This window comes from Theropithecus gelada, chromosome 14, assembly GCF_003255815.1.
Source record: "Theropithecus gelada isolate Dixy chromosome 14, Tgel_1.0, whole genome shotgun sequence".
Classification (NCBI taxonomy): Eukaryota; Metazoa; Chordata; class Mammalia; order Primates; family Cercopithecidae; genus Theropithecus; species Theropithecus gelada.
This window is the reverse complement of record NC_037682.1, coordinates 101875919-101899619: the sequence shown is the minus strand read 5'-3', so window position 1 is coordinate 101899619 and position 23701 is coordinate 101875919. Positions and strand designations below refer to the sequence as shown.

The 23701-nt window shown below is 37.6% G+C and overlaps 1 protein-coding gene across 4 annotated transcripts in view; it reads left to right on the top strand.

The window, feature by feature from the left end:
- RDX (radixin) overlaps nt 1-23701 on the top strand; it is a 117389-nt gene that overhangs the window by 21575 nt on the left and 72113 nt on the right. For 2 of the 4 annotated variants that reach the window (XM_025356184.1, XM_025356183.1), the window contains exons 3-9: nt 4391-4474; nt 11777-11872; nt 12427-12701; nt 18052-18135; nt 18330-18476; nt 21202-21298; nt 22472-22635. The exons of 1 other annotated variant lie outside the window; for it this stretch is intronic. In XM_025356184.1, coding sequence (XP_025211969.1) covers nt 4391-4474; nt 11777-11872; nt 12427-12701; nt 18052-18135; nt 18330-18476; nt 21202-21298; nt 22472-22635 — 947 coding nt within the window. The remainder of the gene's footprint in view (nt 1-4390; nt 4475-11776; nt 11873-12426; nt 12702-18051; nt 18136-18329; nt 18477-21201; nt 21299-22471; nt 22636-23701) is intronic. One more of the 4 variants, XM_025356186.1, reaches the window with a different exon arrangement.

Sequence of the window (23701 nt, the reverse complement as noted above, 5' to 3'; positions counted from 1 at the left end):
CAAGATTTATTTAAAGAAATACTAATTAAGACAATATGATATTAAGAGTAGTTTGGCCGGGCGCGGTGGCTCAAGCCTGTAATCCCAGCACTTTGGGAGGCCGAGACGGGCGGATCACGAGGTCAGAAGATCGAGACCATCCTGGCTAACACGGTGAAACCCCGTCTCTACGAAAAAATACAAAAAAACTAGCCGGGCGAAGTGGCGGGCGCCTGTGGTCCCAGCTACTTGGGAGGCTGAGGCAGGAGAATGGCGTGAACCCGGGAGGCGGAGCTTGCAGTGAGCTGAGATCCGGCCACCGCACTCCAGCCTGGGCGACAGAGCCAGACTCAGTCTCAAAAAAAAAAAAAAAAAAAAGAGTAGTTTAATTTACCAGTGGAACAAAATTAGATCCACACTTATGCAGATACTTGATTTGTGACAGCACAGACTTTGGAGAATAAATAAACTAATTAATAAATGATGTTGGGATTTTTAAAAAAACCCATATTTTCATTCATATGGAGATTGAAAAATGAAATTGGACCTCTAACATCATAAGCAAAAATCATTGAAAATTATGAAAATCAAAATAGGAAATATATGAATATCCTTATGACTCCAGAGTATGGAAGGATTTCTTTTTTATTTTTTTATTTTTTTATTTTTTAGTTTTTTTTTTGAGACGGAGTCTTGCTCTGTTGCCCAGGCTGGAGTGCCGTAGTGCAGTCTCGGCTCACTGCAACCTCTGCCTCCTGGGTTCACGCAGTTCTCCTGCCTTAGCCTCCCGAGTAGCTGGGACTATAGGCACTCGCCACTACGCCCAGCTAATTTTTTGTATTCTTTAGTAGAGACTGAGTTTCACTGTGTTAGTCAGGATGATCTCCTGACCTCATAATCTGCCTGCCTCGGCCTCCTAAAATGCTGGGATTACAGGTGTGAGGCACCACGCCTGGCCTGTATGGAAGGATTTCTTAAGGACGACAGAAAAAATTGGCCAGGCACAGTGACTGATACCTGTAATCTCAACACTTTGGGAGGCTGAGGCAGGTGGATCACTTGAGGTCAGGAGTTCGAGACCAGCCTGGCCAACATGGTGAAACCCCATTTGTACTAAAAATACAAAAAATAGTCGGGCATGGTGGTGCGTACCTGTAATCCCAGCTACTTGGGAGGCTGAGGCAGGACAATTGCTTGAACCTGGAAGGTGGAGGTTGCAGTGAGCTGAGATCGCGTCACTGCACACTAGCCTGGGCGTCAGAGTGAGATGCTGTCTTGGGGGAAAAAAAAAAGATGGTAAAAAATTGATATCTGTGTGTAAAATATTTATAAGTTCAACATTGAAATTAAGTATGTCAGTTTATCATAAAGGAACGCTATGAAGACAGTAAAATGACAAACCACAATATGGGAGGTTCTTTTGTAAGAAATAACTGACAAAGGATCAGTATCAAGAATATATAAAGACTTCCTAAGTAAAAGTAAGAAAAAACAGCCCCATAGGTGAATAAGCCATATGTGTGAACATTCAAAGATGAGAATGAGTGGTCAGTTAAACATATTGTATTAGTTTTCCATTGGTCTGTGACAAATTACTACAAATTTAGTGTTATAAAACAGCACCCATGTGTTATCCCATAGTTCTATAGGTTAGGAATCTGGGGTGATGTGACTGAGTTCCCTGCTTCAGAGTCTTATAAGGCTGAAATCAAGGTGTAACTTATTCTGCAACCAGCCAGATAAATTGATTAGCTTAGGTCCTCCTAGATAATCTTCCTGTTCTAAAGTCAGCTGATTAGTAATCTTAAGTACTTCTGCAAAATCCCTTTAATCATGTAATGCACCATAATCATGAGCATGACACCAGGGGCCATCTTAAAATTCTGTATGCACGCGCCATATACAGAAATGCAATCGAGGATCCCACTTTAAGACCATATTGAGATACCGTTTTCTGCTAACTGAATTGTGAGATATTAATAAATCTGATAATGCCCACTGTTCCTGGAAATAGAGAACAGCAAGAATTCTTATACAATGCTTACGGGAGTATATGTTGACGCAGTTACATTGTACAGTTCAGCATTATGTGGTAAAAGTAGAAGGTGTGCACACTTTACTACTCAAGAATTCTGACTATATTCTGGAGAAATTCTGACACTCGGAGACATGTACAAGAATGTTCATAGCAGTATTGTTCTTAATAGCCAAAAAATTGGAGACAGTGTTCATTGACAGTAAAATGGGTGAGTAAATTTTTGTTTGGCCACATTCAGACTGTTGCATAGCAGTGAAAATTCTAATGACAAAAGCATCAGGGAATCTTAGAAACATATTGTGAAAAATTAAACTAATATACTGCAATTTTAAAGAATTTATTGAAGTGGAATACACATACCAAATGGTATGGGGGTCCCAGCCACCCAGGAGGCTGAGGCGGTAGGATCGCTCGAGCCCAGGAGGTTGAGGCTGCAGTGCGCTAGGGTTGTGCCACTGAGCTCCAACCTAGGCAACAGGGAAAAAAAGTGTGTAGTTGATGAATTTTCATGAAGTGAATATACCCGTGTAAGCATTGCCCACATCAAGAAAGAAAACTTGATCAACAAATATTGTGCAGTTATAATACAGCTAAAAATCAAGAAAAATGAAGCTATTTTACATATAGATACATATATTTATGTTAGAAGCATTTTTTTAAAAAAGCAAAGAGAATAACACAAAATTTAGGTTAGTGGTTACCTGTTGGTATTTACAAAGAAGAAATACAGTGATATATGCAACATTATTTACCATTTCTTGTTATTCAGTTGGATGGTAGATTTATGGGTTTCATTTTATTCTTCTTCATTGTTTACATATGATACATGTTTTGTATATATCATTTCTTAATAAGATACAGTTTTAGAAAAGAAAAAAATAAGATTTTAAAGAAGGATGAATCTGTAAGATTTGATTACAGAAGTTATTCCAGGTGAAAGCTAAAACGTGCTGAGGTTGTGATTGTTAGACATATGGGGAAATAACTCTGATTTAGAGTTTTTATAGTGTGAGTTAAAGTTAGAAAGATAAAATGGCACAAGCTGTGTCCTCAGTAAACCTACAGGCTGATGGAAAAAGATACATAAAAACAAATGCAGTAATACACATTAATATAAAATTTTAAATACAGTTGTTACAGAAACAATGTTAGTAGAAATCGCTGCAGGTTTATACTGGTTAAGGGAAAAGTAAAGATTGTTAGAAAATAGATACAGAAACAACAAAGGAAGTATGGGAAAATTAAAGGAGAAATAATAAAAGATAAAATAATTTAAAAAGCGAAAAAGATGTATTTGGATCACGTGAAGAATTCTAGGTGAAGATGCTATTCTGTGGTAAAAATTATTTTGGTAAGATATGTTAAGTTTTTGAGATATTAGAAAGGTATTTACACGATAAAATTATTATTTAAAATAGAGTTTGGAGCTAGGCATGGTGGCACACGCCTGTGCTCCTAGCTACTTGGTAGATTGAGGTGGGAGTATAGACTTGGCGTCCAGGAGATCAAGGTTGCAGTGTGCCATGATTGCACGCATGAATGGCCACTGCACTCCAGCCTGAGCACAACGTAGTGAGATCCTGTCTCTAAAAACAACAAAAAAATAGAGTCTAGCAAATAAAGCACTGTAGATAAATGCTTTCCTAAAGTGAAGAATGTATTTACAGTATGAATAAAATGAAATCTGATTTTTATGTTGAAAGAAATATGGCATAGTTAATCACATTCAAAGAATTTGGAGTTAGACCTCAATTTCAATACCTGCTTTGCCTTTTTGTTTTTGGAGGCAGGGTCTTGCTCTGTTGTGCAGGCAGACGTTCAGTAGTACAATCATAGCTCACGGCAGCCCTCAAACTCCTAGGCTCAAGTGATCCTCCCAACTCAGCCTCCTGGAAATAACAGGCACATGCCACCACATCCAACTAATTTTTAAATTTTTCGTAGAGACATAGTCTTGCTGTGTTGCCCAGGCTGGTCTCAAACTCCTGGCCTCAAGAGATCCTCCCACCTTGGCCTTCCAGAGTGCTGGGACTAAAGGTGTGAGCCACCATGTCTGGCTCTTGCTCTGCCTTTTAATAAGCATGTGTCCTTAGGTGAATAATGGAAACTCTTTGCATTTCTATAGAAATAAAAGTAATATCTCCTAGTATTATAGCAAGGGCTAAATGAGAGTATGGAAAGCCCATAGCTTAGTGTCCAGTATATGTTAAGTATTCAATAGATATTCCTAAATGAGGACTTTATAAGCTCTTTGTTTTTCAAATAGATTTTCTTATTACAATAAAACTTTATCACTTTAATAAAATCATAAAAGTTTTCTCATGCCTAATAACTTCTCTTTTCTACTTATCATTCATTTTATTTTTATTGCAGATCAACGTAAGAGTAACTACAATGGATGCTGAGCTGGAATTTGCCATTCAGCCCAATACAACTGGCAAACAACTTTTTGACCAGGTATCATTTAACTGCTTGAAATATGTGACTTTTGACACCATAGTGTGAATGTTGTTGCATATTTTCTCTATATTTCTGTACTTTTGCTGATAATCCAACAATGTACCACTTCGAATTTTTCGTAGTAGCTATTCAGATATCCCTACTACAGCAGTAGGGATATTCTTTCTTCTTTCACATTTCTACATTTGTGGCAGAGGACTTCTTGAAAATAATTTTCAGCAGGCATTTATTTAACCTCTGTGAGAATCATTGTGATGGCGACTAAAAGGGATTCAAGGATAATCCACAAAGTTGTTGAGTGAAATGAGTAGGAATCCTGGGCAGAAGGAACAGCAGGAGCGAAAGGCATAGGGAATTACAGATTGAAAGCACCCCTTATCCAAAATGCTTGGGACTAAGATTTAGGATTTTTTTAGATTTTGGAATGTTTGCGTATGTGTAATATCTTGGGGACAGGACCCAAGTCTAAACACAAAATTCATTTATGTTTTGTGTACAGCTTATATACATAGGCTGAAGGTAATTTTATAAAATACTTTAAATAATTTTACGCATGAAATAAAACGTATACTGAGTTTTGACTGCAACCCATCATGTTAGGTCAGGTGTGGAACTTTCCACTTGCAGAGTCATGTTGGTACTGAAGAGGTTTCAGATTTTGCAGCATTTTGGATTTTGGATTTTTGAATTAGGGATGCTCAACCTGTGTAGGCTATATGGAGATCACTAACGACAATTTGGTGTCATAGGTTCATAATGTATGAGACAAAGGTTGGGATATGGAGGTCAGGTATCCGGTATATTAAGGAACTGGGACTACTCATCTTATCTTTCTTCTCAGTCTTGAGTGCGCATTAGAGTCACCTGTGGAGCTTAAAAAAAAGGGTGAGGAGACAGTGCTTGGAAACCCCTTCCAGAGATGCTGATTTAATTGACTGGGCCTACTCTAAATCATCAGTATTTTAAAAAATAAGCTTCCCAGGTAATGTTGTATTGCAATGTAAGCAAGTTTTACTGAGAAAACGAGGTAAGAGGTTGGCCCCAGGGATTAAGTAAGAACATGAGGAAACTATTGCAAAGAGAGAGGAAGGTGGTATATATCATGCGTAGCTTGAAACTTAGAGGAGGATAACTTTTACATAAACTTTACATACACTTTTTTTTAGGAGCAAGAGAGTAATAGCCTGTAGTCAGAATAACTTGATCTTAAAGAATGAAAGAGTTTCTAGCATTTCAGCAATAAGTACCACTAGATACCTTGGTTTTGTTAGTTGTCATTCTGTCAAATACAGATTCAAATCTGATGAAATAAAAATTTTAAATTCTGGAAAGTTGTTTCTTCTGACAAATACTATACTTAGTCTCCTGATTTGGTAATTCATAAATTTAAAAGTTCTGATAAGGTCTTTTTGGATGATGAAAGGCTTTTTGTGTGGATGTGCAAATTTTTAAAGCAAAATCATAAAGAGCTAAGTTCACCATACCTTGTGAACCAATCTCCACTTTTTTCTTTTTTCCAAACCACTTTTGTTCTGGTATAATACTCACTTCTGTTGATTCTTCTGTGCCTCCTATTTATGAATATATTGTCTATCTTATTTGAAAAAAATGTGAGTAGAGTTAGCATTTATTGTACTTCCTAGCAAATTGAAGTGTTATTTATAGTAAGTGAAGTGTTTGTGGCAGCCAAAAACTAATCAGCAAGTTATCCTTTTTGGTATTGGATACTAAGAAATAAAACTTGTTTTTTATTAAGTAGAATTACTTTCACTTGGATACAGGAAAAATAAACCTCATTTATTATAGGGCAGTAATGTGTGGTGGTTTAGAAGTGTGGGCACTGGAGCCACGCTGCCTGCATTAGTTCCAGTTGTAGCTGTTTGACTTTGGACAAATTAATCTCTTTGCCTTATTTTTCTCATTTGTATAATTAGGATGATGATGGTAACATTATTTCTTCAGAGGTTGTGAGAGTTAAATGAAAATCTGTGTAAAGTGCCTAGAACAGTATTTGATGGTTTTATGTATATCTCTTTCTGTTTATATAGATAAATACAGTGTTATGTGCCACATAATGACATTTCAATGATGGGCCACTTAGGCAACAGTGGTCCCATGAAAGTGTAATACTATATTTTTACTGTACCTTTTCTATGTTTAGATATGTTTAAATACACAAATACTTAACAGTTGTGTTAGAGTTGCCTACAGTATTCAATATAGTAACATGCTGTGCAGGTTTGTAGCCTAGGAGCAACAGGCTGTACCATATAGTGTAGGTGCGTAGTAGGCTATACCATTTAGGTTTGTTCAAGTATACTCTATGATGTTCATACGATGATGCAATTGTCTGACAATGCATTTCTTAGAATGTATCCCCATCGTTAAGCAACCCTCACTGCACACACACACACACACACAATTCATATTGTAAATAGATTGTTATTTATTTCTTTATTTAAAAATTTTTTTTTCTTTTAGATAGGATCTCACTCCTGTCACCCCAGGCTGGAATGCAGTGGTGTGATCTCGGCTCACTGCAACCTCTGCCTCCTAGACTCAAGCGATCCTCCCACCTCAGCCTCTTGAGTAGCTGGGACTACAGGTGCGCTCCACCATGCCTGGCTAATTTTTTTTTTTTTTGTATTTTTGGTAGAGATGGGGTTTCGTCATGTTTCCCAGTCTGGTCTTGAACTCCTGGGCTCAAGTGATCTGCCTGCCTCGGCCTCCCAAAGTGCTGGGATTACAAGCATGAGCCACTGCCCAGCCTGGTCTAGATTATTGAGTATTGTTATCTGTTATGGACTCTTCTCAGCAGTTCTTTAGTCCCTATTCTATTTCCTGACTGCTTTCCTTGAACTCACATGCAATGATGAGCTTTCCTTGAACTCAAATGCAAGGATCTAAAAATGCAGACTTTACTTTTGTATGTAGTGTGTGTGGAATGAGCTGGCAGGTTCAGGTCAAGCCGGTAGTAAACTGGGTCCTCTAAAATGAGAGCACAGAGCTACATGAGTCCATGTGTAGTAAAGCCCCACGTCTGATTATGATGTTAGATCGAGGCCAGCTGCTCTGTATTTGGGGACTCTGAGTGCTTGAAGTCCTTTGTTTTGCTTCTTGCTGACTCTTCATGACTGGCCTCCTCCTTTAGCTGCTTCTTGTGAGATTAAAGTGTACAGAGTGTTCATACCCATGTCTTTAAGCTGGACGTGGTGGCTCACGCGTGTAATCCCAGCACTTTGGGAGGCCAAGGTGGGAGGATTACTTGAGGTCAGGAGTTCAAGACCAGCCTGTCCAACACTGCAAAACTCTGTCTCTACTAAAAATACAAACATTAGCTGGGCGTGGTGGTGCGTGCTTGTAGTCCCAGCTACTCAGGAGGCTGAGGTGGGAGAATTGCTGAAACCCAGGAGGTGGAGGTTTCAGTCTGCACTTCAGTTTGGGCAAAAAACAAACTATATATATATATTATATATGCATTTTTTTAATTTAAAAAAAGTATGCTTTATAGTGTATTAGAATGATAGACTAACTTGTAAGTAAATATACATATGTTATAGTTATGTGCCCAAGCAGTTTCAGTTCTAAAAGTATGTGATCAAAAGTTTATGGGAGCTCAAAGGATAGCCTCACTAAAGTATATTAATTAAAAAAAAAAAACATTCTAGGAGCACCTTCTGAAGAAGTAGGGAAGAACCATTGGGGAGATAGGGCGTTTCAGGGAATTTCACAGCTGAGCGCTCTTGTTCCTTGTATTTGTGTAATAGTCTAAAGTTAGTAAAGCTATTATCCCTTGTGCCCACTGTGGTGCATCTCCCTTTTACTTAGCCACCATTGTGAATCTCACAGAGTGTGGAGGCAGAAGCTGAGCCCAACTGCTTTGTTATACTTCTCTCTGCTGCTTTTGACCTGTACATTCCTACTCCTGCCACTCCAAGCTTGAATGTTTTCTATAGCACTGCTGGGGCAACCTATCTTTTACCAAAGTTAGATTATTTGGAATCTCCTTTTGTCCACATTGAATTTTTCATTGTTTGACATTGATCAGCTTGTGCATTATCAATATGAGACTTCATGTTCCACATCTTCTAGAAATTTCTCACTTTTTGCTTTTTTGATGATAACATTTTCTAAATGCTTTTTTCTTATTTTTATTTTTATTTTTTTTTTGTTTAAGACAGGGTCTTGCTCTGTCACTGAGGCTGGAGTGCAGTGGCATAATCACAGCTCACTGCAGCGTTGACCTCCTGGACTCAAGTGATCCTACCACCTCAGCCTCCTGATTAGCTAGAACTACAGATTTGCATGACTACTCAGCTAATTTTTTTTTTTTTTTTTAAAGAGACAAGATCTCCCTACGTTGCCCAGGCTCTTCTGAAACTCCTGAGCTCCTCCTGCCTTGGCCTCCTAAAGTGTTGGGATCACAGATGTGAGCCACTGTGCCCAGCCAGTGTTTTTTTTTGTTTGTTTGTTTGTTTTTTTTTCTGTCATTTCAGTGAAAATTTTCAAGAGTGGGAAAGTAAATGGAAGGGTTCAGTTTGCTGTCTTGAAACCAAAAGCCTGGAATGTTGTAAGATTATTTTGTGTGTTTGCATGTGTGTGTGATTTTTTTGTTTGTTTGTTTTTTGCTTTTTGTTTTTGAGACGGAGTCTCGCTCTGGCACCCAGGCTAGAGTCAGTGGCGTGAACTTGGCTTACTGCAGCCTCCGCCTCCTGGGCTCAAGCGATTCTCCTGTCTCAGCCTCCTGAGTAACTGGGATTATGGGTGTGCACTAGCACACCCGGCTAATTTTTATATGTTTAGTAGAGATGGGGTTTTACCATCTTGGCCAGGCTGGTCTTGAACTCTTGGCCTCAAGTGATCTAGCTGCCTTGGCCTCCCAAAGTGCTGGTATTATAGGCGCAAGCCACTGTGCCCCGCCAAATGTTTTAAAATTATTTTTTAAAAACAGGCTGTGCATATAATCCCAACACTTTGGGAGGCCGAGGCGGGCAGATCACTTGAGCTCAGGAGGTTGAGACCAGCCTGGGCAACATGGTGAGACCCTGTCTCTACTAAAAATATAAAAAATTAGCTGGGTTTGGTAGTGCATGCCTGTGGTCCCAGCTACTCGGGAGGCTGAGGTGGGAGGATCGCTTGAGCCCGGGTTGGGGGTGGAGGTTGCAGTGAACTGCGATTGCATGACTGCACTCCAGCCTGGGTGACAGAGCGAGGCCCTGTCTCAAAACAAACAAAAAACAAACCAAGGGCCAAGTGCAGTGGCTTGCATCTATAATCCCAGCATTTTGAGAGGCTGAAGTGGGAGGATCACTTGAGGCCTGGAGTTTAAGATCGGCCTTGGCAGCATTGCAAGACCCTTGCCTCTACAGAAAAACAAAAAAACAAAACAAAACAAAATTAGGTGTGGTGGAATGCACCTGTAGTCCCTGCCATTCAGGAAGCTGAGGCAGGAGGATTGCTTTAGCCCAGGAGGTCAAGGCTCCAGTGAGCCGTGAATCACACCACTGTACTCCATTGGGAGTATAGAGTGAGACCCTGTCTTTAAAAAAAAAAATAAGCAAAAAATCCCACAAAAAACCAAGAATGTTTATTATTTAAGAACTGATATTGAATCTTTCTGTAAAGCTTTTAAAATGTTAATGAACTTTTACCTCCCTGGATCATTTTCCTCATTTTATTTTAAATATATATATTTTTTAGAAAACATATGCTTTTGTTAGGTGTGGGCAAGCTGGATGTGTATCCTAACTTCACCACTTTATTTACTCTTACTTGCCTTTTTTTTTTTTTGAGATGAAGTCTCGCTCTGTCACCTAGGCTGGAGTGCAGTGGCACTTGGCTCACTGCAAGCTCCGCCTTCCGGGTTCACACCATTCTCCTGCCTCAGCCTCCCGAGTAGCTGGGACTACAGGTGCGCACCACCATGCCCGGCTAAGTTTTTTTTTTTTTTTTTTTTTTTTTTAGTAGAGATGGAGTTTCACAGTGTTAGCCAGGATGGTGTCTCCTGACCTCGTAATCTGCCTGCCTCAGCCTCCCAAAGTGCTGGGATTACAGGCGTGAGCCACCAAGCCCGGCCTATTTACTCTTACTTTCAAGTGCATACCACAGGCTAATCATTCTGTGAGATGCTGTGGATTTTAAGACACACAAATCAATAATCTCTGTCCATAAGTATTATGCAGTCAAGGAGGGTAAATAGACACACTGCTAAAAACACAATTATGATAGAGTAAATGTTCTAATAGCGGGATAGATAAAGTCCTGTGGGAATATCAGGGAACAAGTGATTAATTTTATCTAGATGGTAGGAGAGCTTTATTCACAGAAGGCATGTTAGTTGAGCTGGTCCTTAAAGAATAAATATGTAACAAACCTGCACGTTGTGCACATGTACCCTAGAACTTAAAAGTATAATAAAAAACAAATAAATACATTTTTCTTAAAAAAAAATAAATTATTCAATAGTTCGTAAAAATACAGAAGACCCATTCTAGGCAGAGGAAAAAACATGAGTAAAAATGTAGAATGGTGGAATTGATGGTATGTTCTAAGAATGGTTTCTTGCTCAGTGAAGGTAGAGCATGGAATATATCAGAAACTTTTCTTATCACCAAAATGATACTATTTGCCCTAAATATACCAATAGGGTACTTGTGGGGGTAAATGGAAATTGGAACGTAGGATTATGAAAACTATATATATATATATATTTGAGACTCTTGTTATTTTTGAGGTCATGATAGATAAGGAAAAGGAGGTGTGAAGAAGTGGATCAAGTAAGAGGATTGAAGTGACACTACAAAATCGAGGATAGAGGCTAGGTGCAGTGGCTCATGCCTGTAATCGCAAGACTTTGGGAGACCGAGGCAGGCAGATCACCTGAGGTCAGGAGTTCGAGACCAGCCTGGCCAACATGGTGAAACCCCATCTCTACTAAAAATACAAAAAATTACTTGGGTGTGGTGGTGCATGCCTGTAATCACAGCTACTTCGGAGGCTGAGGCGGGAGAATCACTTGATTGGAGACGGAAATTGCAGTGAGCCGAGATCGTGCCATTGCACACCAGCCTGGGTGACGAGCAAAAAAAACCAAAAAACTAAAAAAAAATAAAAAAGAGTATAGAAAATTTGAATTTGAGTTTTCAAAAACGTTCCTTTAATATCTTAAATTTAGGAAAAGCCTTTTCTGTGGCAAAGGAATGTACGTATACTTATGTAGTTTTGTTCTCCTTTGGAAGTGTAGTATTTAGACACAATATGTATCTTGGACTGAAATTGTTTTTTGTTGTTGTGTTTTAGGTGGTGAAAACAGTTGGTTTGCGTGAGGTCTGGTTTTTTGGGCTGCAGTATGTAGACAGCAAAGGTTATTCTACATGGCTTAAACTAAATAAAAAGGTAAAATATGTACAATAACATTAAACTAATAATTACGTTAAGTTGAAGTTATCATGAATTTGTGCTGGAAAAGCTAAGTCTGACTGATTCTAAGCTTCCTTTTGTAGTTATCTGTTAATCATTGTGAGCTACCATCCTTTTTTAATTCAGTCAGGCACCATCAGCTTACCATCTCAAAAAAAAAAAAAAAGAAAAAAGACATGCTTGCTTTTCCTATTTGAAAACTTAGCCTGTGACAAATATTAAAGCAGGTATTACAAATGGCGTACTAAGTACTTCAATTTTGATGTAAATACCTGTAGGATAAGCTTCTCAAGAATATGAAGATAAGTTTTCAATTTGGTTATTGGAATCTGAGTTATAGGTCACATTTAAGAGCATAGAACCTTTTATCACATATATTTGTTTATAGATTTAGAATATTACACACTAAAATGTTCATAGATTTAGAATCTATTTCACTTCATTTTCGTCCAAAAAGAATTTGATATGACTAGGTCTAATTATTGTAAACTTAAGATTTTTGTTGATTATACTTGAAATTATTTTTCCAGGTGACACAGCAAGATGTTAAAAAAGAGAATCCTTTACAGTTCAAGTTTAGAGCTAAATTCTTTCCTGAAGATGTTTCTGAGGAATTAATTCAAGAAATAACCCAGAGACTCTTCTTCTTGCAAGTTAAAGAAGCCATCTTAAATGATGAGATATATTGCCCACCAGAAACTGCAGTTCTTTTGGCTTCCTATGCTGTCCAAGCCAAGTATGGAGATTATAATAAAGAGATTCATAAGCCAGGCTACCTGGCTAATGATAGACTCCTACCCCAGCGGTAAGTGAAACATGCGTTTACATTATATTGTCTGAAAATTATATTCCAGAAGTCTATAAATAAAATGTATTTCAGGTTTTTAAATTTATTTTTATTTTTATTTTTTATTTTGGAGACAGGGTCTGGCCCTGTCACCCATGCTGGAGTACAGTGGCGTGATCTCAGCCCACTGCAACCTCTGCCTCCTGGGTTCAAGCCATCCTCCCACCTCAGCCTCCTGAGTAGCTGGGTCTATAGGCACATGCCATTGTGCCCTGCTAATTTTCTTTTTTAATGTATTTTTCATTGAGATGGGGTTTCATCATGTTGCCCAGGCTGGTCTCAAACTCTTGAGCTCAAGTGATCTGCCCGCCTCAGCCTCCCAAAGTGCTGGGATAACAGGCATGAGCCACCGCATTGGCCTTTTTTTTTTTTCAGATTTTAAGTTGCTAGCTGGATCACAAGGTATACTTCTAAAAATCATTACCTAGCACCTCTGTAGATTTATATGCTCTATAATTACCTAAGGTTGATCTATCTCTTCTTTCCTCATTCCCGTAGGGTAAGCAATACATGGAGGCAGTGATAATTTGAACTTGAGGAAAGGATGTGACTGTTGCTGCTTGGTACAAATTCTAACACAGGCAGGTGCTTAATAAGTGAGAGTAAGTGGCAGGCTGTGTTTTCTTCATAGAATTCCCTGACTTTTTTTTTTTTTTGTCCCCTGAGATGGAGCCTCACTCTGTCACCCAGGCTGGAGTGCACTGGTACAATCTCAGCTCACTGAGATTGGAGTCCGCCTCTCAGGTTCAAGTGATTCTCCTGCCTCAGCCTCCCTAGTAGCTGGGATTACAGGCGTCTGCCGCCACGCCCAGCTCATTTTTGTATTTTTAGTAGAGACAGGGTTTCACCATGTTGGCCAGGCTGGTCTCGAACTCCTGACCTCAAGTGATCCACCCGCCTTGGCCTCTCAAAGTGCTGGGATTATAGGCGTGAGCCACCATGCCCTGCCAAAATTTAATTATTAAATGTTATAGTGTTCTGCCCTTTAATTTTCTAGCAATAGTAGTCACCTTGGAAGAGGATAGAATTATGTTAAGTTGTTCACAAAGAGAGTCAGGAATATGAGATATTTGATAATCTGTTTATATTCTTCTGGTTTTGAATGTTATTCTAACCTAACATCCTTCGTCTTAGATTTAAAGTACTGAATTGAATAATCAGACTATTATGGTGGAATTTCATTTCATATAAGGATTACCTTTTGCTTTATAATCAGAATTACTTTAAAAAAAAATTCCAATGTTAAAGAATAAGAATGGTTTATCTAAACAAGTACAGTGTCAGTCTTTCATTGTTAAGCCAGATTGTTGTTTGGTTGGACAGCAGATGAAGTAATTGGCTTACATTTCATAACTCATGTGATTAAAAAAATCTTTTAAACACTACAGTTACACTCAAGCACAGTTTATTTTAAATACATGTGTGCTCTAACCCACTCTGTTTAAAAAGAAGGAAAGTGGCTAAATGCTTTAGATAGGGTTGCTTGTGGTTGCTAGTGCAAATTCCCATTTCAAGATTCGTTCCTTAATTTTGTAGGTCAGTTGTTCTTTCAGAGTTGATATTCCATGAAGGACTAATTCAAGCCATCTAAATGAGACTTAGTCATAAAGTTAGAATACCATTTTTTTTTTTTTCTGTTAAGAACAGAGAGAATATTTTCACAGTGATTGGTTTATTCCAGTATGGTATATATAGCACACTTTTTCTCAGTATCTTAAAAGTACAACCTGGGGAGGAAATAAGTAATTAGGTTATTTGGTGATGACAAATCAAATAAAATAATTTAGTGATTCTGACACTTTCTGATTTCTTGTATTGAAAAACCCAAATGAACAATCTGTTCTTACTATAGAAAAGTTTAGCTCTCGTGGTATATAGATAATTAGCTCCACCAGACAGTATTGCTTCCTTTTGAAAAGAGCTAGATAGGGCCGGGCGCGGTGGCTCATGCCTGTCATCCCAGCACTTTGGGAGGCTGAGGCGGGCGGATCACCAGATTAGGAGATCGAGACCATCCTGGCTAACACGGTGAAACCCTGTCTCTGCTGAAAATACAAAAAATTAGCTGGGCATGATGGCGGGTGCCTGTAGTCCCAGCTACTCGGGAGGCTGAGGCAGGAGATAGCGTGAACCCGGCAGGCAGAGCTTGCAGTGAGCTGAGATTGCGCCACTGCACTCTAGCCTGGGCAACAGAGCGAGACTCCGTCTCAAGAAAAAAAAAAAAAAAAGAGCTAGATATACATAAATTTTTACATACCAGGTTTCTGACCTGGGCAGCTGGATAGTTGGTAATACCTTTATCAAAATGAGAGGAAAAAAATACATTTGAGGGGGAAGATAAATTCAGTTTTGAACCTTTTGAGTTTTAAACATGTACAGTATAACCGAGAGAGATATCTAGTATTTGCATACGCGGGTCCAGACCTTTTAGAACGGTCTTGGACTGTAGATACAGTTTTGGGAATAATCAGTGTATAGATGGTAATTAACCCATGAGAATGAAAGAGATCAACCTGCAAGTACATGCAAAATGAGAAAAAGACCTAGAACAGACCTTGTTGGACCACAGCTTTTGTCTTTGGGTTCTGCATTGACAGACTCAATCAACCACAGATTGAAAATATTTGAAAAAATAAAATAACACAGTGATGAAAAAGTACAAAATTTTAAAAATACAGGATAACAATACATAGCATTTGTAGTATATTAGGTATTATTAGCCTAGAGATGATTGAAAGTATACAAGAGGATGTGCATAAGTTATATGCAAATATTACACCATTTTATATCAGGGACTTGAGCATCTACAGTTTTTGGTATCCACGGGGAGTCCTGGAACCAATCCTTTATGGATATGGAGAAACAACTGTACTGAGACAAAATGGCCAGAGATTCAAGAACAATACTAGAAGATGGCTGGGTGCAGTGGTACATGCTTGTAATCCCAGCTGCTCGGGAATCTGAGACATGAGAATCACTGGAACTTGGGAGGCGGAGGTTGCAGTGAGCCAAGATGGCGCCACTGCACTCCATCCTGGGCAACAGAGCAAGACTCTATCTCAGAAAACAAGAGTAATACCAGAAGAGTATTATGTCCTGGAAGCCAAGGAAAAAGAATACTTTATGGAGAGAATGGTCAGCACTGCCAAATAGTACCAAGAGGTCAAGTATGAGGAGAACTAAAGTGTCTGTTGGAATAAGGAGATTAGTAGTGACCTTAGAAAGAACAGTTTGCCAGCTGGTGTGGCTCACGCTTGTAATCTCAGCACTTTGGGAGGCCAAGGCAGGTGGATCACCTGAGGCTGGGAGTTCGAGACCAGTCTGACCAACGTGGAGAAACCCCGTCTCTACTGAAAATACAAAATTAGCTGGGCGTGGTGGCACATGCTTGTAATCCCAGCTACTCGGGAGGTTGAGGCAGGAGAAGCGCTTGAACCCAGGAGATGGAGGTTGCAGTGAGCTGAGATCATGCCATTGTACTCCAGCCCAGGCAACAAGAGCGAAACTCTGTCTCGAAAAAAAACAGAAAGAGCAGTTTCCATGGAGTATTGAGTGTTTGAGCCAGATAGTGGTAGATTAGGAGCAGTGGATGTCAGGTATGGAAACTGAAGTTAATGTATAACGGACAGTGCATAAAGGAAAGTTGTCTCTGAAAAAGAAAAAAAACTAGGGATTGGGAAAAATTGATTATTTTAATTCATTTATTCACTCTACAAATTTTTGAGGCCCTCTTTAGTACTGGCATTGGGCATATAATTGTGGTAAGCAATCGACTGCACTGGGTTATGTCTGCAAGGCTGATTGCATGCCTCTCTGCGAGCCCAGAGGCCAGACAGCAAGAAAGATGAGAAACTAGAAACCTAAGCTCTCTAAGAAGGGAGATAAAACTCTTCTTCCCAAAAGCAAGACCTTGGAAAAGATGCCTAGAGAAAGGAGCAGAGTATAATAAGAACATAACAGTATGTCTCAGACCCCATTAAGGAATGTACTCTAGTATGTAACTTGTCCAGGGGGAGATTTTATCATTCCTTTATACTGCCAAGAAATCCCCAGATTTCATGCAAGATTTATAGTAAAACAGTAATATTTTAACACCAGAGCTTCTGGTGCCAGTAAAGTAGGATCTGGTAAATAAAGGTGAATAATTATCATATGAGCCAAAGGGAATAGAAATCATAATCTGTAGTGTGCATAGTAGGTAACTTATAAGCATGTTGACTTTGCTGATTTGGTGTTTAGTAGTAGTGGAATATAATGTTTGTATTTGGCTGGGCGTGGTGGCTCACACCTGTAATCCCAGCACTTTGGGAGGCTGAGGCAGGTGGATCACTTGAGGTCAGGAATTCAAGACCAACCTGGCCAACTTGGCGAAACCCTGTCTCTACTAAAAATACCAAAAAAGAGAAAAATTAGGCATCATGGCGCACACCTGTGATCCCACCTACGCGGGAGGCTGAGAGCATCGTGGCACACGCCTATAATCCCAGCTACTTGGGAAGCTGAGACAGGAGAATCACTTGAACCCAGGAAACAGGTTGCAGTGAGCTGAGATTGTGCCACTGTACTAGAGCCTGGGCAACAGAGTGAGACTCCATCTCAAGAAAAAAGAAAAAAAAGAATGTTTGTGTTTGCTCACGTTTGAATTAAGAACGCTGGAAGGATACAAAAACAAGTTATTTGGGGAGTATTGGACTGGAGTATGACTTTTTACTCTGCTTTTTAATTGAAAGTATTACCTACATAAAACAACAAAATTAGTAGCAAAAAAGTAAATACGTAAAGGAAGAATTAGGGCCTAAGAATTCTGGTTTTCAGTCTGGTCTTTACTTTTTCTGTTAACAATGAGCCATTTTTTTATTTAATGTTTTATTCCTTTGAAATATTTGGATTCCTATAAGCTATCTTTATAATCACTTTTTGGAGCAAGTATTATTCCAGAGAATTTAAGGATCCTGGACACTTTTAACTTTGAGATAATTACTGATTATTCTGATGCAGTTTTAAAAAATAAGGGAGATCCCTGGTAACCTTCACCCAGCCTTCCCTGACGGTAACATCTTGTGTAACTACAGTACAATATTACAAACAAGATATTGACATTGATACAATCTAGCTGCTTTATTCAGATTGCATCAGTTTTACCTGCACTCATTTGTGTGTGTATGTAATTTAGTTCTATGCAATTTCATGTTTATTAATTTGTCTGACAACTACCACAGTCAAGTTACTGAAAGGATTCTCTGCTTTTAAAGTGTATGCTTTTGAATCATAAAGTCATTATAATGGGTTATTTTTTTTGTCCTTTTAGTGTATTGGAACAACACAAACTAACAAAAGAACAGTGGGAAGAAAGAATACAGAACTGGCATGAAGAACATAGAGGAATGTTAAGGTATTTGGGTAGCTATTTTCTATGGTTTTTTTCCGCCCCTCATATTAATTTCATGTCATTACAGTCATTATTACATTATTTGCAAAAGATTATTTGACTTTTGTAAAGTACTAATTTTTAATTCCAGGTATTTTTGCAACTTTAATTTGATATGCTCCTACTTAAATATATTACATTTAGTTTTATTTCACCAGGGAGGATTCTATGATGGAATACCTGAAGATTGCACAAGATCTAGAAATGTATGGAGTCAACTATTTTGAAATAAAAAATAAAAAGGGAACTGAATTGTGGCTAGGTGTTGATGCCTTGGGTCTGAATATTTATGAGCATGATGACAAGTAAGTAAAGTAGTTGCATAGTGAACTAGTCATTGTTAGTGGTCTAAATGACTTTAATCTTACGTCTTGTTTTTCAGAGTAGTTTCTTGTCTTGATTACCCTTACTACTATTTGTAAACTAAAAGATTAGTTAATGCTGCATAGACTTGTAGATATTTTATCTCCATTTTTTTATCACCTTGCAGTTTCAGGGTTTTACTTTTCAGTGTATTTATCAAATGAGATGATTTGCTTTTAATTGTATTGTGCTGCTTTAGCTCTTGTGAGTTATGTCTAGTAACTTAATTAAAATTTGCTCCCTCGATAGGTGAGAAATAATTCTGTAAAATGCTATTATGCTTGACAAATAGGTTGAAATTGAACATACATACGAAATCAGGAGCAATGAGAGAATGAATTCAATAAATATGTCTGTTACATCTTAGAGGATATTTTTTGAACATTTATTTTTTTATTTATTTATTTTTTTTTTTTGAGACGGAGTCTCGCGCTGTGTCACCCAGGCTGGAGTGCAGTGGCGCGATCTCGGCTCACTGCAAGCTCCGCCTCCCAGGTTCACGCCATTCTCCTGCCTCAGCCTCCGAGTAGCTGGGACTACAGGCGCCCGCCACCACGCCCGGCTAGTTTTTTGTATTTTTAGTAGAGACGGGGTTTCACCATGTTAGCCAGGATGGTCTCGATCTCCTGACCTCGTGATCCGCCCGTCTCGGCCTCCCAAAGTGCTGGGATTACAGGCTTGAGCCACCGCGCCCGGCCTTTTTTGAACATTTATATAGGAATTGTTTTGAATATGTTTGGACATAAATACAATAGAATATCCCTGTATTATGCATATTGAACACTGTAATTATATCTTAAAATTGACCAAATATTTTTTATTATATGCGTATAATTCATCAATATTTTATTATATATAATATGTATATTTACATATACATATTATATATGTACTATATAAATACCTGGGTAAATACTATATAGAGACAGTATATTATACACATACACATGCAATATAAAATACATCAGACTCTTTTCAGGATTAATAACTACAATTGTCTTAGACTTTAATTTATTTACCATACCACATAAGCATCCAAGTGTATGCCAGTAATTAATACCTTTTCCTGAGGCGTTATTCTTTATTCTAGGTTGACTCCAGAATTTTAGTTTTCATTATTACAGATATCTAATAAAATACTACTTTCAAAGCATGTGTTATTCCAAACAAGAGCATTTTACTATTTTTAGCCTAATGTCTTCTCATGTTTTTATTACAAAGCAAGTTAGAATGTTATGTCATTCAGAAGAGAAATTTTTGAAAAGCAAAAATGACTTCAAGACTAATTTTTGTGAACTGAATCTTTATTTTTTGTTTTATAGAATGGGATCTTGCTGTGTTGCCCAGGCTGGTCTTGAACTCCTGGCCTCTAGCAATCCTCCCGCCTCTGCCTTCTCCAGTGCTGAGATTACAGGCACGAGCCACTGTGCCTGGCTTCTTCATTTTTTTGTTGTTCAGGCACGTATTGGAGCAATTTTTTTTAATGTTAAAAAAGTTATTGTATTAGCTTCCAGGCTTACCTCACAAGATTGTTGTGAGAATTATATGAGGCAATTGCTTTAGAATTTTTCAAAGTAGCATATAAATGTAGCATAGTGTTATCTAAAATACTATGTTGCGTTCCTGCAGTCTTCGTTTTAAGCAACTTACTTTGACTTATATCAGGGGCCACGAGAGGGCAGTATAACACGTGCATATTGAGTAAAGAATGTTTTACGTAGTAAAGACTTTGCTGTGCTGCAATACCTATTCTGCTTGAGAACTAAAAGGAATATAAATAGGTAAAAACTCATGCCGTGTTGTCAGAAGCCTGGCTAAAAGATGTCTTCTGGCCAGTGTAGGTGTCGAAATCATTTCTCAGTCTTAGTTATTAGGACAATAGGACAATAGTGATGCATTTGGTGGGTAGTCTGAAACAGTAAAATACATGAAAAGGCAGAAACAAAATCACTTATTACAATATGATTCCCTATGTCTCTGTGTGTAGGGTGGTAAAAAGGAGGCAGCTGCTATGTATAGTCTCAAGAATTTGAATGCCATCTCTACCATTTATGCAAATATTTATGTATGTGAGTGTTTAAAATTTTTAAGTTGATATATAATTTGTATACCATAAGATTGTTTCAAATATACTGAAAATTAAATATTTTTAGTATGTTCATGAATATCCAGACAATTTCAAATTAAACACAGGAAGGAAGTACTGTTTTTTTTTTTTGTTTTTTGTTTTTTGTTTTCCGGTAACTTGCCCATAATTCACATGAGAAGTTATAAAGGCCCTTTTTTTTTTTCTGCCTCCTTCTTACACATATTTAAACTGTAGTTGTAGCTTGAATCCAAACAGAATAAAAACCGAACAGCTAGTTCAAACCCCAAGAGTCTCAGTTCTACATTCAGGTCACCAGGTAGTTTTTTAAGATAATTTTAGGAAAATATACTGCTTTTAAGGTTCATGACACCTTTATGAAATCTTTGGACAGTTATTTGTTTTATGTGATTTATCAATTTTCCCCTTAAAAGATAAGGTCAACTGTAGTTATGAATTAGTTAATACATTTTGAAAATCTGGAACTCTTAAGATTGGTCATTCAGACAGTTTAGGTCCTAAACAGGAATTTTATTCATTGTTTCCTGCCTTTAATTAAGGAGATGCTCTCATTTTTTAAGGTTAACACCTAAAATTGGTTTTCCCTGGAGTGAAATCAGAAATATTTCATTTAATGACAAAAAATTTGTTATAAAGCCAATCGACAAAAAGGCACCCGTAAGTAATTTCTTTAATGTTTTGTGTATTAACTGTTTAGTATCTGCTCCTTTCCCGTGATATCACTTGAAGAATAACAGTGCTCATTTATTAAATTGCTTCTGAGGAACACTCTCTTTCCATAGGTCGGCTTTCCCAGTGACGAAATAATATATGTTAATAAAAATTCAAAGCTTTAATTTTTTAAAGTAAGATGTAAATATTAGAATTTTATTTTATTTGAGATTCAGTTATAAATAGGCAATATTTATTAGGCTAATGAAAACAATCACCATTCCTAAGAAAAAGTTTTAAAGCATTTCTTCATTGGTGACTAGAATTTAGTAGAGGTAGCCCTGTTCTAAATTAACTTTGTTTATACAGTTTTGCTTTATGAACTTTGTATTTTTGTATCTTGAAACCTTTAAGAAATCTTTTTATTTAAATAGATTTTTAAAGTTCCTCTAATGTCAAGTATACTGTAGTATCCTAACCCTGTTAGTTATTGAAAAGATAAAAGTAAGGAGAACAGGCTGGGTGCAATGGTTCAGGCCCATAATCCCAGCACTTTGTGAGGCTTGAGAGTGGCAGATCACCTGAGGTGAGGAGTTCGAGACCAGCCTGGCCAACGTGGTGAAACCTCATCTCTACTGAAAATACAAATGTTAGCCAGATGTGGTGGCGCATACCTGTAGTCCCAGCTACTCGGGAGGCTGAGGCATGAGAATTGCTTGAACCTGGGAGGCAGAGGTTGGGGTGCACTGAGATTGCACCACTGCACTCCAGCCTGGGTGACAGTGAGATTCTGTCTCAAAAAAACAAACAAAAAACTAATTCTAGGTTAAAAAAAATTCTACAGCCATGAATTAAGAACCAATTTTGACATTAATGGCAAATGGCATATAAGGAACAGGTACTCATAGTTACTTTGGAGAACGAAAAGGAATAAATGACGTTTAATGTATTGCAAGGATAAGAATATTAGCCTCTTTACAAAACTGGTAGGGTATGAAAAGGTGAGGAACCAGTTACGTGAAAGTATGTCATACTCACGGAAATTGTATGATTTCTTGATTTCTAAACTATATGTAATATGACATTAAAATTCATACCTCATGTTAAAATTTAGTACAGATTGTTATGAGAGACAGTATCCTTCAGGAAGATTTTAAATTCAGAATACTTTATGTTTAGGATTTTGTTTTTTATGCACCTCGTCTGAGAATCAATAAGCGGATTTTGGCCTTATGTATGGGAAACCATGAACTATACATGCGAAGAAGGAAGCCTGATACTATTGAAGTTCAACAGATGAAGGCTCAGGCTAGGGAGGAGAAACATCAGAAGCAGTTGGAAAGGTATGGAGTTTTTGACCTTTCACTTTTAATTGATAGGAGTAAGCTATCTAAAATTTAAGACTACTCAGCTTTTTAAATGTACCTGAAATTTGTATTTTTTAGTATTTTCATTATATTAAAATTCAGAGACAGTACTATCACTCTATCCTTTAACACAAGTATGTATACTTTTCAAGTTAGAAATCTTTGACAGGTATCTCGGAGAAAATAGCGTTTTGTGACTAATTTCTTGCTTTTCACTGATAGACATTGTTTTAGATATAGTAGTTTGAAATTTTCAAAATTGTTTTACTTGTGACTTATATTTCTTAATTTTTTCAGGGTAAGAGTGTGCTGAATAGTTAACTTTGAAACAATGTCAGTGACATTGTAGAACACAATTGAAATATCACTGTGCCAAGTAGGGTAACATCAGTACTCCCTGCCAAAGACCCTAATCTTTTTAACTCTGTTTCTCTTAGACTTAAAAAAGAAACAGTTAAATATATTAAATTGATAATTTTTTAAATTGAATGATAGTGAATAAAATTCATATCAACCCTGGAATCAGATTACTGGGTCCAGTAACATTTATTCTCAAATCTGGTTTTAGATTAATTTCAACTTTGTGCTTTATTGAAAAAATTTAGGGGCCAAACTAAAGTTAACCTGTATTGCATAAATCTTTATGGAACAACGTGATAGTTTTAGAAATAGAGTAGGTCCTTAAAAAAAAGTTGAAGAGCCCTAAACATACATATTTTAAATATTGGATATAAGGTACTTTGTATCTAGTAATTAAGGAAGCCATCTGCTAGATACCGTTTTGCTACTATATTTTTAGGTTTTATATTGAATGATTTTTTTTCTTATTCAACAACTGTTCTGTGTAATTAAGAGATGTTATTGATTTTTACCTATTTTGTAATATTAACTCAAATTATCTGCCTTAGAGAAGTTAACCACATAACAAAACATTTTTTATATGGGTATGAAGCTTGTCAGTAATTACTGATCCCACTATTAAAGATACTAAGTTGGTGAGCTGAGCGTGGTGGCATGTGCCTGTAGTCCCAGCTGCTTGGGA